The 15767-nt window shown below is 44.3% G+C and overlaps 2 protein-coding genes across 9 annotated transcripts; one reads left to right on the top strand and one right to left on the bottom strand.

Annotated features, from left to right (window-relative positions):
* Nucleotides 1-60: 60 nt before the first annotated feature.
* Nucleotides 61-4796, bottom strand: RHNO1 (RAD9-HUS1-RAD1 interacting nuclear orphan 1). 2 transcript variants are annotated; one of them, XM_075762792.1, is made up of 3 exons: nucleotides 4452-4796; nucleotides 3157-3363; nucleotides 61-960 (listed from the first exon to the last, which is right to left on the bottom strand). In XM_075762792.1, exons 2-3 carry the CDS (start codon nucleotides 3319-3321, stop codon nucleotides 295-297), a joined length of 831 nt encoding a protein of 276 aa, XP_075618907.1. In that variant the 5' UTR covers nucleotides 3322-3363; nucleotides 4452-4796; the 3' UTR covers nucleotides 61-294. The 2 variants fall into 2 exon arrangements, with proteins under 2 accessions (XP_075618907.1, XP_075618897.1); XM_075762782.1 differs by having other exon boundaries at nucleotides 64-960; nucleotides 3157-3422; nucleotides 4452-4795.
* A 47-nt stretch (nucleotides 4797-4843) lies between these two features.
* FOXM1 (forkhead box M1) lies at nucleotides 4844-15521 on the top strand. Of its 7 annotated transcripts, XM_075762643.1 has the most exons (11): nucleotides 4855-4998; nucleotides 5423-5605; nucleotides 5791-5839; nucleotides 6590-7183; nucleotides 8295-8443; nucleotides 8663-8890; nucleotides 9308-9436; nucleotides 10019-10063; nucleotides 11005-11083; nucleotides 11516-11697; nucleotides 12810-15520. In XM_075762643.1, exons 4-11 carry the CDS (start codon nucleotides 6637-6639, stop codon nucleotides 13839-13841), a joined length of 2391 nt encoding a protein of 796 aa, XP_075618758.1. In that variant the 5' UTR covers nucleotides 4855-4998; nucleotides 5423-5605; nucleotides 5791-5839; nucleotides 6590-6636; the 3' UTR covers nucleotides 13842-15520. The 7 variants fall into 7 exon arrangements, with proteins under 7 accessions (XP_075618784.1, XP_075618772.1, XP_075618737.1 ...); XM_075762669.1 differs by lacking the exon at nucleotides 5423-5605 and having other exon boundaries at nucleotides 4844-4998; nucleotides 11008-11083; nucleotides 11602-11697; nucleotides 12810-12947; XM_075762657.1 differs by lacking the exon at nucleotides 5423-5605 and having other exon boundaries at nucleotides 4849-4998; nucleotides 11008-11083; nucleotides 12810-15521.
* Nucleotides 15522-15767: the final 246 nt, after the last annotated feature.

Below are 15767 nucleotides of genomic sequence, written 5' to 3'. Positions count from 1 at the left end.
GGCCTGGCCGGTCCCTACCCTCCACCGCCCCCGCGGCTGGAGCGACAGCTCCTGCAAGAAGCCACGTAGATTAGAAAGCTCTTTTCAGGGCCACCCCGTTCCCCAAGGAAATCCGGCCCAGCGTACGCCCACCCCCAAGAAAACACCCCTGGCGCCTTTGCAGCATTTTTCAGGAGGATCGGCCAGCTGTAGCACAGGGCTTGGCTTAAATCATTTCCCCTCTTCCATCCTTCAAAGTAACATTGTCTGTTTGGATGTGTATTTGCACATAACAAGATTACTGCTCCCTCCAGGTCAGACATCATCCTGTCTCCTAGAGAGCTCAGGGTTTGCCTTCACCAGTATGTCGGCAGCACTCAGCTTCCCTGTCTCCAGCAGGTATTTCATTAGGTGAGGCCTTTGTCTCCAAGTAACCTTTACTCCATACTCATGCTCAGGAGTATCTGTAACCAGTACTGCTGCTGACTCCCCTCTCTCACTGGGATCAATACCAAATGCCAGCTCTTTTTCTGGATGCCAGGCATGGCTACTTGTTTGTGGCAGAGTGCTGCTGCAACCCCAGTTCCTTATGGGAGGCACCTGTGGAGTCTCTGCATCTGGTAGACTAAAGACTTCTGGCTCCACAGGCTGGGGAACAGGTAACAAAGGTATTTCTCTACAGTTCTGCAGACTGTTCACCCGGACATTGGCTTTTGCTGCTGTCCCTTTCTTGGGCTGGTTGTGAGAGCGCTGTGTGTTCTTCCTCGAGCCATTTGGATGATCTGAGGGGTGGACTGCATATCCTTCTGGATTCTCAAAAGCTAAAGGAGGAAATTTGCAGGCTATACCTCTTCGACAAGCTCCTCCTGCATGAAGCGAACTGTGGTTGGCATCCTGATTCTGAGCTTTGTGAGGTCCATAGTGCTTCTTCTGGCATGGTTTCAACACCACTGACTTAGTTGTTTCAAATTGTGGACATACCTGAAGGGAAAGACATGGTAATAAGAAAAAACCCAACAATTTTCTCCAGACAAAGGAATGCCAACCTGATTCTACACGCATACACCCCTGCCGCCCCCATCCCATCTGTTTTCAGTGTGTTCATTAAGTGGGTAATCTGGTCTGCAGCAATGCAAACCAGTCACTAACCAAGCTGCTAAGCAGGAGACACCTCTGAACTTCAGTATCATGTTCTGCCACTCTTCTCTGAAAAGTGATTGGGGTGCAAGTGAGCTATTCTCTGGCAACTTTAAAAGCACTCAAGATTTGAGTTTTAAAGAAAAGTCTAACTGGTGTCTAGTTCTGTAACCCCTGCAGATTTAAAACAGTTCAGAGCTGGATCCTATTTGCTTCTATGTCTTAGCATAACTCTGAATATACTCAATGAATTATATCCTCAGTCTCCCTGAACAGGTAGAGGTTGAACACAGAGCAATACAAAATGATTTAAAGGATGCCCACTTAAGCTCCAGCACCTTAGATTATGTTTAAAAGGCTTTCAGAACCTTCTCCCAAAACATCTTTACTTCAAAACATAGTTAATCTCTGTATTCTGGAGTAACAGATGACCCAAAAGCTACTTCTAAAACTGGCTTTCTATAGAAGATGGTCAAAGCTCAACAATATATATATTTCTTTGAAAAGTTCTGGACTTTTACTCAAAACCTGTAAATCCTTCTATTACAGTATTCTTTATCTTCCTGGGTAGCAACAAAGAATCAGGTTCTGTTTCTTGCAATTTGCTTTTCCCTAGAACACACCAAATTGGGTTCTAGCTACAATAACTACAGATCTCTTTCAGCATTCTTAAGTTACTACATAGTATCCTGGCACATGCTTAGAAGAATATAGGTGAACCACTGACTTTGAAGATATGACTTCCTGACTTCAGAGAACACATAGGGTAGGATTTACCAGTGGAGGAACCTAGTGGTCAAGAAGGTATCAAAGACATAGATAACATCAAGAAAAGAGAAGCAGAAAAATCAGTTGCCACTGAAACAAGTTGACAGAAATTCTGCAGAGGACGCTTCAAGAAGTTACAAACCTACCAGGATTTTCAAATGGAAAAATATCTAACAGTTTCAGTGCTGATAGCTTCAAATAAATTTTAGAATCATTGTATGTTTGGAATCAAAGAGCTCAGTACCAGTGTGGATATTTCCATCTCTTCCAAACAAAAAAGAATGCTTGTTCACAACAGTAATTTTACTTAGTCTTTCAGAAGTCATAGAGCTAACTGCCTTGAGCATATAAAAAAAGATTAAAGAGGAAAAAAATTGAACATGTTCTACTTCAAGGTTAAGGCATCACAAAAATAACTGCAGGTCACCAGGAACAAAGGAATGTTTCATGCAGGTTTGAAACCACACTTCCTGAGCCTGCTTTGTGAAGAGCAGAGTCAAGCAGCAATAACGCTTAAACAGAACTCCCCTGGGCGATGACTATTGTTGCATAGGAACAATCTGTCTTTGCAGCACCTGTTTGCTTAAAAGAAAATCTTTACATTACATGATATAAGGAATATCTTAGGACACTGCAAATAGTCCCTGAAATGGTTTGTTGTTTTTTTGTTGTTTGGGGGGGGGGGGGGGGGGGGTGTTTTGTTGTTGCTGGGTTTGGTGTTTTTTTTTGACCAGAAAAGAACCCATCAGAAGAGTGATAGGGTGAGAAACTATTCAAAACACACAGAATGAAAAAGAGGACAGGTTAGAACAAATAATCCTGATGTGAAAGCCTATGTTCTCTAAATTTAGCAGCATCAGTTTTAAACAAAACACTTAGTACTTTAACATGTAACATTTAGAATTCAGTAGTTATTTCAAGCAGCAAGCCAATAAAAAAATAATTCCCCCTAATGTTTATTATGTGCAGGGTTTTCAGTTGCCACAGAAAACAGTATTTTCTTGATGAGAATTAGTATTTCAGAAGATAGTCGTATTAATCAGTACACACTGCACACAGTTTTATGCCTTCAAATAACTAAGACCTTAGTGGTTGTAGTTAGAACATGAAGCAACTCAAAAGCACTTATTTTTTTCTTTAGGCAGCTACAATGAATTCAGGTCTGTGCTACTAGTTTTCAGTGTCTGGGACAGGTAGCTTTCTGTTGAGACACGCAGGAGAAACTTGAAAACTGTTGCTGTGGGGCGTAGGGGAAGGATAATCTATACCAACCCAGGCAGAGGTGTTCTGGTCTACAGGTTTTGTAAGAACACGTCTTGGCTTCTTGGCCGAAGGTAGCGGTGTTTCATAGCAATGGACGGGTCCCTCTCGCGGCCTCTCAAGGAATACCAGCTCTGCCTTCCTGGCCTTGTGGGTACATTTCTTCTTCGGAGGCATCAAAAGATATGGTAAAACCACTTAGAAACCTCATGATGCTTGCTAGAGCCAATTGGAGAAAGAGGAAAGCACCCCAAGAAGATGTTAAAGTGCTTTCAAATCTGTAGAAGGCAAATAAACGGACTTTAAGACAAACTTGTTTGGAAACAAGATCAGATCTAGTTTTTAACTAAAGTAAAATATTTATGCAACAGTACGGTATCCACATGTCTATGCGGACTTTTTCCTACCAGTAGTTTTTGACCATTCTGTCGAGTTTCAGGTAGATTTAGAAATGCACAGCAGAATAATAGATAAAAAAAAGCTTCATGAAAGCTGATAGCCAGATACATTGGGGAAGACAGACACAAACAAAACAAGTATCCCAGCTGCAAAGAGAGCTCTGAACTGGTCTTTGGGCAAGACTCAACATCAATGGAAAAATTAGTTTCTTATGAAAAATACGTATTTTAAATACACAAGACAGACAAACTCACATAGGCATTCTTCTTCATACAAATATTTTAGAAGTCATTTGAAAGACATCCATCTACAATAAGGCCCAACTAAAATACTGAAATACAGAACCAACTATATTTAGACTGGTCTTGGTCACTGAAATTTTAAGGAAATTCAAACCACTGGGAGAGAAGAAAAACAAATTGGAATAGGAGTAGCTACTGGATCAGCTATGTCAAGTCAGCTATCAAAAAGATTTAAAGAAATAATTTCTTCACATTAGCTCAATATCTAGTCTGGTCACAGACAAAAAATAGTTTAGGAATTGAAAGTCAGAAAAACTTGTTTTCTTTTTCCAATTTAATCCATAAAAGTGGTTTGTAATGCCAAGACATACTGTAGGGCCAAGATAACCAGAAGCCTTTCTATTTCTAATTGCTAACTATCTGTACTTTTTAATTTCAGTAATTTTTAAGTTTTTAAATACAGAACATACTTAACATTTCCCCCCTGTATTCTACATATCTTGCATGATTTTTTTTAACCTAGTGAATGCCTCAATTGAAGTGACATTGAATTTAATTTTCCACTCAAAAACAGATTAGCACAGACGAGGAACCTTAAAGAGAACGTGTTCCGAGAAATGCGTTCTCTTACCAAATGCGTAAGACTGTAACAACCTGACTGCTTACCAAACGCGCAGCCTCCTCAGGGAGTCCTGCGAGCCCCCCTAGCCGTAGCACCTGCTAAGCGGTGAAACTCCGTGGCTCTTCACGGGGGATCACCCGAGGCCAGCGACCGGCGGCACGGCTAACTGCCCAGCGGCCGATGCTCGGGCACACGCCAGGGCTCCCAGCCCGAGGCGGCACGGCTGAGGGAAGCTCCCGGGGCTGCCCCTGCCGGGATGGGGGCGGCTCTCCCAGGGCAGGGCCCGCACCTCAAACAGCCCGAGGAGGGGCGATACGGCCACCGAAACCGACGCAGAACCAGCACGACACAAACAGCCCCAGGCCCTCGCGAGCCACCGGCACATCCGTATCCTCCGCCGCCGCAGCCGATTGGCCCGATCCGCTCCGCCCCTGCCACCTCTCATTGGCCCAGGCCAGCACGTGATGCCAACGAGTCGCCGGGCGCCAAATTCAAACCGGGGAACGATCTCTGCCTTGAGCGGTGGCGGAGCCGCCCGGAAGCGCCGGAGTTGCCGCCTCCCTCCGTATCCCCTGCCTGGCCGGGGAGGTGGTGAGTCGCGACCTGCGCCCGGCATCTGCCTCCACTGCAGCCTCCCGCTCCCCCGCGTCTCCCTGCGGGGGCTGGAGGCGAGGGCCGGCAGCCCTGCGAGATCCGCGCTAAGAGCGTAGGGCGGCTGGGAAAGGGAAACGTCTAGGCCCGGGCTCGGGCGGAGGGGCCCTGGGGGAGCAGATGAGCTGACCGGAGAGCGTGGCAGGACTGGGGTTGGAGTGGGTGAAGAAGGGAGAAGGAGACCTTCAGCGCTTTCCCCCTTACCGACCTCGGGGCCGTGCATACACAGGGTTGCTCCTGGGCCTGTATGGGGGGTAGCAGCTCGAGGCCTTAGGAAGTGGCTCACCCCTGCAGGAATGCAACCTTTTGGAGGCTGGCTAAAGATTATTCTTTTGTCGTTGTCTTACGGGGATCTCTCTTTAAGGGAGCGGAGCAGATCATAAAGGGCCGTGTGTGCCTGGGTGCTGCAACCCATGTGTAATGCTGAAGGCTTCTACTGGCCTCTGGCTGCTCGGCAGCATCTGATAGCAGGGCTGTCTGCTCTCTGCACTAGGACATCACCTCAGTCTTTTATCTGCCAGACTCTTTCCAGTTTGTATCTATGCAGGTGATTCCTACTGAGAATTTTCTTGTTTACTAGCTGATCCAGTCAAATCTACTAATGCAGAAGGCCTCTTTTTTTTTTATTTGTTTGGTTTTTGTTTGTTTGGGTTTTATTATTAGTTTCTATTTAGCTTGCCATCCCTAATGATAAACAATAAGTACAATTTGTGTATTTCTATTCTGGTATAGTTTGCTGCAAGAGACAGCCTCCACCTAGTTCTTGAATGGCATGATACTTGTAAGTGGTGTTCTCAGAAGGGATGCACTGCATCTTACCCTGAAAGCAGTACCTCTGAATTTTATCTCCTCTGCTTTTTGCTTTATAATCTAAATTGTCTGTTTGACATTTAAATTGTATGCTGCCCAATGATGAATTTATCTAGTTCTTGACAAACCTCCAGAAGGAATGACTAAAGCATTTACTTTACTTTTATTTTAAAGTACCTAACATGCTGCATTTATTTTATGCCTTTGTAGTGTTCAGGACAATCTCTGTTTCCCAGATCTTAACCCATCTGTTAAATTCCTTTTTGTCTCAGGTTGCATTATCTGCTGGTTACAGCAGTGAGATATAAGAATCAGGACTGCTATTTCTATGGTCTAGCTTCTCTCCTCTCTAGCTTGCTGGCTGATGCTGGTCAAGTCACTTTACAGCTAAGTCTTACTCTCCCTTTCTGTAAAGCACATGTACACACTTTCCTCATTATTATTTACTCTGTGGCTCCCAACTTGTGATGCAAATTATCTATTCTGCAAATACCTCTCCTGTCCTGCTTATACAAGGTGTGGATAAAGGAGTTACAGTGCTATTTTCCAATAGCCTCGTCAACTTTATTAAATGCTTTAATTTTTAATTCTCCTTCCTTGTTTCTAGCTTTATAGCAATTGCTGAGAATGTGTGCTCCGCGGGAGGTCCATGGTGATTTGCTGCACCTTTCCTAGCTGTTCCTGCCCTCTGCACTCTTATGTTGTATGTTTTGTTTTGCAGGATTTGTTCTTGTCCCTTTCAATGGAGAGTGATTGTATAAATCAACAATGAGGACCAGCCCTCGCAGGCCCTTAATTCTCAAAAGACGGAAGCTGACCCTCCCACAGAAGGATGCATCCAGTATTTCAGCAAGAGATGAAAACAGTGGTCAGGATGAAAAGACTCCTAAGCAGGAGCATAGCCTGGAGAACCAACACAACAGCCAACCCAAAGATAAAATTGACTGTGGCCTGCAGAACTTCCCAGCAGGAATAAAGATAATTGACCATCCTACCATGCCTAACACACAAGTGGTGGCCATCCCTACAAATGCTGATATCCAGAGCATCATAGAGGCACTGACAGCAAAAGGAAAAGAATGTGGCAACAATGGGCCCAACAAGTTCATTCTCATTAGCAGTGGGGGCACACGTTCAGCAGGTCCAACATCATCGCAGCATCTCCCATCAGAGAAGAAACCCAGTGTGGCAACCAAGGCTGCAGATGGTCAAGAAAGAGACAAGAATGTTACACAGACGCCTAGTCTTGCAGGAGGGAGAATGCCCTGGCACTCAGGAAGTGATTCTGTGGTGGGAGAGGAACAGGAGAACAACAGTATGTGATCTTTACCCCCCCCCCCTTTTTTTTTTTTTGGTCCTGACAGATAGACAAAGAGATGTGAAGTGGTCCAATGAGTGTAGTGCTTGGATCTCAGTATGCAGTAATGAAAACTAAATAGTTAATTACAAAATTGCTATGGATTTGATTTTAATAATCCACATATCTATGCATATGTGGTGAAATCTGAAGGATCTTAGCGGATATATTTTTGGTGGAAGAGATGGCATATAAAGGTGTATAGCAAAGCAAACTTTTTTAGTGCTGGGGGGGGAAAAAGAAGGGCTGGCCTGAGGAAATCAAGTCTAGAAGAACAAAAGATTAAGTTTCATTCAGCAAAAAAGTTATGGCTGAGTTAAAGACTAACATTAGTCAGTGACAAAACATGGGCCAAGAGCTTTGGAAAAGATTCCCATCCTTTAATAACTAAGTGGCAAGTCTGTTTCCTCCTTAGTTGTCTCATGAAGCTGCTGAACAAATGTTAGAAGCGGGATGGATTTTACTTTGAAACACTGCTCAGATAAAATTTGTATTTGCAACTTAAAATAGCTATGTAGCTTTTGAGCTGTAGTAAATCTGATCCCACACTACAGCACTGTCTGACAGGAACCCATAGACAGCTGCAATAGCTGCATTGCTACAACCAACCTCACCAGAAATAACAAAGCCATGTTAATTTTCATTGCTGCTGTTCAGAAACCTGGAGACATCTGAGCTGCTGACTTGGGTCTTGTGATAGGTCTTTCAGTTGGAGCTCGTCACCGCCTTCCTTGGCCTCTGCTTACTAGATACATCCTTTAGCAAAAAATACTTGAATTCTTGAAGTACTGGCTCAACATTGTCCTGTTTTGGTTGAGAGCAATAGTCTGGTTTGAATGTTTGTTTTTAAGGCTGGAGCTTTTTTCAGAAATTGGGCAGATTCACATGAAATCAGGAATTCAAGATCGAATTCCTTCCACAAGGAACGTTTACATTGCAATACCATTTTGTCCCAATCTTGAGACAGGGATACCTCTTTTAGAAGTGTGCCTTCTTTTTGGCACTTGAGATGAACGGGGAAGACAGTTACTTGCAAGTAAGCAGAGCTATGGGCTTGTTATCCCAACAGGCAGTGGCGAGACAATGAGCTCTGTGTTGGACAATAGTCTCACTAACATCCAGTGGCTTGGAAAGATGAGATCTGATGGGCTAAGTCCCTGTTCTGTGAAGCAAGACACGGAGAAAGAGAACCAGATACCTCTGCGGGAAAGAATCAAGGTAAGTAGGAGAAGAAAACAGAGCGTGCGCTAAAACTTTTGACAGGGAAATAATCCATGTGGACGTGAAGACTTGCAAGAACTAGGCATCACCATCTCTAAGTAACCCGAGTTTGGCCTTTACTCATTTGAATAACAGAACCTGGAGGATCCAGGGATGTTCCATGGACCTTCTTGTCAACTTTGTGAGCACTCATGTATCATTCCTTCTATCTCTCAGACTGAAGAAGATTCTGCTGCTGCTGCTATTCCGGCTGCCACCACCACCACTTCCTCCTCCTCCTCCTGGCAAGATTCAGTATCAGAACGACCTCCTTACTCCTACATGGCCATGATCCAGTTTGCCATCAACAGCACTGAGAAGAAGCGTATGACTCTGAAGGACATCTATACCTGGATTGAGGATCATTTCCCATATTTCAAACACGTGGCTAAGCCAGGTTGGAAGGTAACAAGCAGGCCCTCAAGTTGCTGTGGGCCACAGGGTGATACTATCATAAGCCTTCTGGATGAAAATGAAAAGTTGTTCCCCAGCCTGCAGAGCAAGATGGAGATTAACTTAAACACCCCACCCCCAAATACCCTCTCATTCCAGATGTTCCCTGTTCCACTTCTTCTATCCCTCTTCTCACTCCGCTTAGCCAAGATGATGGGATGTTTGATCACTGGAGTAAGAATAGGGATCTCAAGAGTAAATAAGAGACTGATGACAGGGTTGGCCAGTATGCAGTGAATATGAATGTCCATGTTGTCTACACTTTGGAATGTAATCCCTCTGCCAGGGCAATCGTGTCTTGGGTAGGCCCTGCTATGCTGATAACAAAACTACTGCTTTTCAACCTCCCCCTCACTCCTTTCTCCCCAGAACTCCATCCGGCACAACCTATCCCTCCATGATATGTTTGTCCGTGAGACATCTGCTAATGGTAAAATCTCATTCTGGACTATTCACCCTGATGCAAACCGTTGCCTAACATTGGACCAGGTATTTAAGGTGAGTGCCTCATACAAAGAAAATGGGACAGGCTATCCAGTTCCTAAATGCCACACTAGCCAGACACACCTTACTTTAACAGGAAAGTTAAGCTGCTTTGACATCAGCCTTTTTGTAGAAGTTGGATTCAGTCACTTCTCTTGACAAATAGACAAACTGTATTTGAAAGAAAAGGTACTGTGGCTGTGCATAAGAACTGGAGCTTCTGTGGGATGTGTTTGTTCGTCAGGTGTGCCAAATGTAATAGTGAGCTTTTTCAACCTCTTTCCATGGGCTTGATTCAAATTCCTAGTAAGAAGCTTTCCACTGAAGTTGACCAGGAGTTCCTATGCTGTTTGTTTAGACGGCCATAGGATGGAATTGCCCTATCCCAGCTAGGTATTTTAGAAAGTACCATTTTGTAGGAGAAAGAGCTTGTGATTCTGGTATAAGTGTGTTTAGACTCTTCTGTGTTTTCTGCAGTGGGTGGGCAGGTTGACTCTTTTTGCTTAACTTATACAAAGTTAAAATGTCCCAGTTTTTGCTCCTTTGGTTGATAACTTCATCTTATTTTTCCCCCTCTCAATGCCTCGCTGCCACCAGCCGCTGGACTTGGGGTCACCAACATCGCCTGAGCACTCTGAATCAGTAAGACTTACCCTCTGGCTTGGGGCTTGGGCTTCCGTTCTCCTCATGCCAATCACTGAAGGAAAGGACAAGAGGCTTGGGGAGGGGGACTAGGTCACTGCTGCACCCAGTCATACAGTCCATGCACACCCTTTTTGGGGAAAGGAGTTGAGCCAAAGGTTAATCGCCTTCAGATGATATGCTGTCTCTACAGCTGGTAGAGCTGTACAGCTTTGAGCAACTCAAAGTCCACTGCTGAGGCAGGCTGCAATGGGCACCAACAGGCTTCAGAGAACAAGCCCAGACAGATTTCTGGCAAAATCCTCATCTCCATCACAGCAGTCCCAATCTGTTCTGGGGCTCAAATCCAGAGAGAATAGTATCTCTCTGTGCTCCTTTTTCATTTTGGAACCCAGCTGCGTTGTGACTCTCAGAAGGATGGACCTGTTTGCTGTCTCTCTTGCATTCAGCAGTTTTAACAATGACAGATTTGCAAGCAGCCAGTCAAATGCTTTTCTGTCATGGCTACAGCCCTGGCCTTCGTTCCATCTGCTTAGACTTCTGATTCCTCTTTTGCCTCTATCTGGTCTGTGGTTTGTATAGAGATCCAAAATACAATAAAGCTATCCTATTCACCTTTCCTCAGGCACTGAGAAGACTGAAACCAGGTCACTTCTTCAGTAGAGTCTGCACCCGGAGCAGCTCTGTCATGCCATTTCTTTTTCTACACAGCTTTTGGTTGGCAGCTGGCTTTGAGATGGCATGGCTGTAAGACAGCAAGTGGCACAGAGATAGAGCCAGCATGAGTGCTGGGTGCTAACAGCTGCGCTCTCAGTGTTAGCGCAGCACAGGCTTCTGGATTTGCAGTTCTGAATGAGGCAGCGGAACAAAGATGTATTCTTCTCTTTAAATCCCTTTCTTTTCTCCTTTTTCTCCTCTTTCTTATTTCACAATGACTGCAGCAGCAAAAGCGACCTCTTCCTGATCCCCAGAAGAACACGGGAAGCAACAGCAGCAGCAAAACCGAACCCCAGAATGCACGTGAGTGTCTACATCAGCCTAGGACAAAGAGAATCAGTCCCATAAATCTGGGGCACTCTCTCAGATTTCCTTAGAAATAAAATTGGAAATTGTTATCTGGATTTGCTAGCTTTTAGGCTTCCTACTGTCAGGTTTGGAGCTGAAGGCAGTATTGCTGTGTCAGAGATGAAGGGGATTGGGTACTCAAATGGAGTGAGGGCAGAGCTTGCACCAACTTGAGGGCTAGGATCTGCATGAAGGACTATTTTCTTGTTCATCAGGCCTTCTGGCTTGGGATTTGTAGCCTCAAAATTAGCAGAGAAGGCAGGTGACCTCTCTCTGATTGGATGTTTATTTGGGGGTATTTAGAAGGACTTCCTGTTAGATGCCTGAGTTTCAAGAGGTAGTAGAGGAAAGGCAAGAGGCTAGTGAGTCCATTCTTTTCCCTTCCAGGCCGAAAGATGAAGCCTTTGCTTCCTCGCATCAACTCCTACCTGGTTCCGATCCAGTTTCCTTTGAGTCAGCCTCTTGTCTTGCAGCCTTCTATGAAGGTTCCTCTATCCATGGCACAGGGAGCATCCCTCAACAGCTCGGAGACTTTCCGGAGCAGTAAGCGTGTGCGCATTGCTCCAAAGGTTGGTTTCTTGTTTTCTGAGGATTGTTTTAGGTTTGGGTCTTTTGGAGGGATTGTGGTTTGGCGTTTGTTTTTTGGGGGGTTTGATGTTTTCTTTTCTATAGCTCTTGCCTTCTATGGACCCTGTTCTATATATGGTTCCTTTGTGCATCTTTATCAGGTGCTCTGAAACTCTAAGCTCATATTAAGGAACTAACCCGTGACAATCCTTGCTGTCCTTTTCTGTCTCTAGGGTGGCTATTACCTGCTAGTTGACTCGCTATAAGGATGTGACTATAATTCACTAGAGGAGGGGGCTCTACGGATTGGTCAAGAAAATTTTTCTCTACTGCTTGGATGTGAAGAAATAAGAATGGGAGAAATGGCTTTGTTCTGCCCCTAAAACATTCAGGTTTTTTGATAGGTCTGGAGACATGTAGCATAGGGAAGTTCTGAAAGAGTATTTATTTGCATATAATCTCTTCCCAGAGGTTTTCAGCACCAGCTGTTTGCTTAATTCTGGGCTCAAGAAAAACAGCTATTAAGCAGGTCTTTCTCTTGGCATCTCACTGACAGCTCTTGTATGCTTAGACATTGTAACACTTTAACTTCTTCCATCCTGTCTAACCATAATACTTTTTTCCTTTGTGTGCCTGCTGCTTTATGTTCTCTCCTGCTATGATTTGTCTTTCCCCTGTACTCTTTTTCTTTTGATAACCTCATTTTTTTTTTCTTTTTTCTTGGTTTCCGGGAAAGCTGTCCTCATTCATTTTGTTATTTCACATGTAGATAGTGTAAGGAGGAATCAAAGGAGTTATACTTTTCCAGAAATATTCAGCTCTTCTGCCTGTACTCCTAGAAGTTCCTTATAGCAGAAGTGCTCTGAAGGACATGACTTCCAGTCACTTAGCTAAAATCTTTCCCATGTGATCTGTAGGCTTCTTTGTATCAACTTCACACAGAGATCAATCTCTAGCTGTTATTATAGTTACCGCTATATTCTGAAGATCCTCCTCTTACCTGTTCTGTTGTCCTTAAGTGCCAGTCTTTCTTTTCTTCCTTCCACTATCATTTGAATTTTGTGTAGGTTAGATCCTTGCTTAATCACTGCATATCACTTGTGTTTCTTTGTAGATGTCACTCTCTACAGAAGAGTCATCCTCATTACCCATGGTTGCTGTCAAGGAGGAGAGTCAATGTGATGAAGGCTTATTTTCCCCAACCCATTCCCTAAAGGAGAGCAGCTCCCAGCCTGGTGAGGAATCAGCTTCTTTCCCTGAGACCGTTGGTATAAAGGAGGAAGAAGGGTCTCAACTGGATGACTGGCTATCCCCATTTGCCTCAACCCTAACAGTAAAGGAAGAGCCAGGCATGTTCTTCCCAGTCTCATCCACAAAGGAGAAGAAACAATTCACCCTACTGAAATCACCATCTAAGGGTGCTTCTGACACATTAGTTATAAAGAGACGGGAAAGGCGGGAAATGGGCAGATCCAGAAGGAAACAACGCCTAGCACTGCCTTGCTCAGAAGAGCCAGTCCTTGTTTTGCCAGAAAGCAATAGCTTTGACCCTTTCCGGTTAGGGGCAGACGCCCCATTCCTGCAGGAAAGCCAGCCTCTTGAGAACATATCACAGCTCAGCTGCTTGCAGGGGGAAGAGGGGCCCTTTAAAACACCAGTCAAGGAGACGTTCAGCAAATTGCCAGTTTCTTCCACTCCCAGCAAAGTCTCAGCAACTACTACCCCCCCACTAGGGGGGCTTGACCCCTGGAAGTCTGCATCCCTAGCCAAGGGAAGTCACGAGCTGGACTTCAGTCCAGTAAGAACCCTCCAGGAGAACCAGGACTTGCTGGGTTTTAACAGCACACCCCTTAAAAATGCCCTCTTTGAGTCCCCTCGGGAACTGCTTAATACAGAATCCAGCGACATGGGGCATGCCCCCCTCACGAGTTCTCCAGCTTTTATTCATGAATCTACTAAGCAATCATCTGTTGAACTGCCAGCCTCTGGCTTTACTGAAAACCGGTCACTTATGGAGGGCCTGATCCTGGACACCATGAATGACAGTCTGAGCAAAATCCTTCTAGATATCAGCTTTCCTGGTCTTGAGGATGAAAACTTAGGAACAGACATTAGTTGGTCTCAGCTCATACCTGAACTGAAGTAAACTGGCCCGAGGGCTGAATTTGGCTTGTTCTGATATTACACAAAGCACTCTACTCTTCTGAGATCTTTTCATGTAGTCTAAGAAGATTGTCTGCTTTTGACTGATTCCCACATCCATGGGAACAGAGGGCATTATTGACTCCTGCTAAGCTGGGAGACAGGCCCATTGGCTGCTATAAGCTCCCTTTATAAGCTGCAATAGACTATTTATGTGGAACAAGATAGAACCTCTCTAACCTTGTGCTAGAGATGAGAGTTCCTGGAGAGTGGGTTATCAAGAGAACATCTAGGTAGGCCCTGAATGGCATTTGCTACGCAAGGTATCAGAGGAAATGGATGCACTCCTCAGTTATGTACAATAGGAAAGAGCCTGGGAACCTTCTTCTAGCTCTGTACTTATTTCCCTTTACTTTGTTCTCCTATTACTTAGTATCTTCTGTGTAGTTTTAATGGCTGTAAATACTGTACATTCCTTAAATTAGCCCTTAATTATAATAATAATTTTATTCTTGTAGGGTTATGGGAATATTTGGGCTGGTAAAGGGTTTGACTGAGAGTGTTGTCCATATGTTCCACATCTCCTGTATTCTACCATAGATGAGAGCTCAAAACACTTTTCTTTTTTTCTCCTTCTTTGACTTCAGAAACACATTAGTCTAGACTGTTCTGAAAGTTGCTGAGGCAAAGATCTGAAAAGTTACCTGTATGTGACTCAAGTCAAACTGAAAAAGGTTATCTGGATTGCAGCATAAAATCTCGGTTTGGCTTCCTTTTCCCAAGCTTGGATCAAGCTGTATAGCTCCTCTGGTTCCAGAGTCCTATTACTGTGTACCTAGAGGACTAAGTAGAGTCACTGTTGCAGTAAGATGGACTTCTGTTGAATGGTTAAAGCTGCCCTCGTTACAATCATCCTTTGAAAATGTAATAAAGAACCTATAAAGCGAATGCTGATATTTCCACTGAAAAGTGACCTCTGGAAACACAAGGTATATTTCTCTTGGTGCAATAGGACAACTCTTCCCAATTGTCTAGAACTCATGTCAAAAGAGGAAATTGCCATAGAAAAGACCTGATCCTTCTGCTTACAGGCAAATGAGGGCTCATGTATCTACATACTCAATAAAGCTTCTGTGGGAACACAGCCAAGTATTGTCTTTACTGCTTTCACTCTTAGCAGTGTACTCAGGCTGGGCCATAGCATGAACAACTGATTTTTGCTTGTCTAATGCATGTGTCTTCTATGATCATTGAGTGAATGATCATTAGGACATTTTCAGTGTTCCTCAGGCCATGTTGGCCATACCACACTAGATTTGGTTGCTCAACCCCTTGCTTCATATAATATACTTTTTCCTGCTGTTCATGGATAAATCCTGACTTCACAAGTCGGAAACATGCTAACTTAGTCTAAAACATCAGGCCGCCACCAGCAGAGTAGTTTCTATATTTTGTAAATGCAAAACAAGTCCTAGTCAAAAATCTGTATTTCTTACTTTTCCCTACAAACAAAAAAACAGATTTAGATGTGTGTGGTTTTAAGAGTTGCAATTCTCTCATGTACTTGTTAGAGGTTATTTGCCCTCAGATGATGTTTCAAGCACTTTGTGTTGATTATTATTTCAGCTTTTGGGGGGGAGGAATACTGAACTCACTGATCTATATTTCTCTCTGCCTAGTACAAATGACTGCTCAGCTTGAGGCTGTATTGGGTTGGTGTGGCAAGGTTTTGGTAGTGGGGGGCGCTATGGGGTGACTTCTGTGAGAAGCTGCTAGAAGCTTCCCCTGTGTCTGACAGACCCAATGCCAGCCAGCTCCAAGATGGACCCGCTGCTGGCCAAGGCCTTGGCCAATCAGCAACAGTGGTAGTGCCTCTGTGATAACATAATTAAGAAGGGAAAAAACAACCTCAGAGAGCTTTTGCAGCCAG

Source organism: Balearica regulorum, chromosome 1, assembly GCF_011004875.1.
Source record: "Balearica regulorum gibbericeps isolate bBalReg1 chromosome 1, bBalReg1.pri, whole genome shotgun sequence".
Taxonomy (NCBI): Eukaryota; Metazoa; Chordata; class Aves; order Gruiformes; family Gruidae; genus Balearica; species Balearica regulorum.
The sequence above is the reverse complement of the archived record's forward strand: the minus strand, read 5'-3'. Positions and strand labels throughout refer to the sequence as shown.

Excerpts from the sequence above, each read along its gene's own strand:
- RHNO1 (XM_075762792.1), bottom strand. The coding sequence starts at position 3,321 with ATGCCTCCGAAGAAGAAATGTACCCACAAGGCCAGGAAGGCAGAGCTG. Across the intron at positions 961-3,156 it reads ACCAGAACACCTCTGCCTGG|GTATGTCCACAATTTGAAAC; the intron begins GTTGGTATAGAT and ends CTTTCCCTTCAG.
- FOXM1 (XM_075762633.1), top strand. The coding sequence starts at position 6,637 with ATGAGGACCAGCCCTCGCAGGCCCTTAATTCTCAAAAGACGGAAGCTG. Across the intron at positions 8,444-8,662 it reads CTCTGCGGGAAAGAATCAAG|ACTGAAGAAGATTCTGCTGC; the intron begins GTAAGTAGGAGA and ends TCTATCTCTCAG. Across the intron at positions 11,084-11,515 it reads AACCGAACCCCAGAATGCAC|GCCGAAAGATGAAGCCTTTG; the intron begins GTGAGTGTCTAC and ends TTTCCCTTCCAG.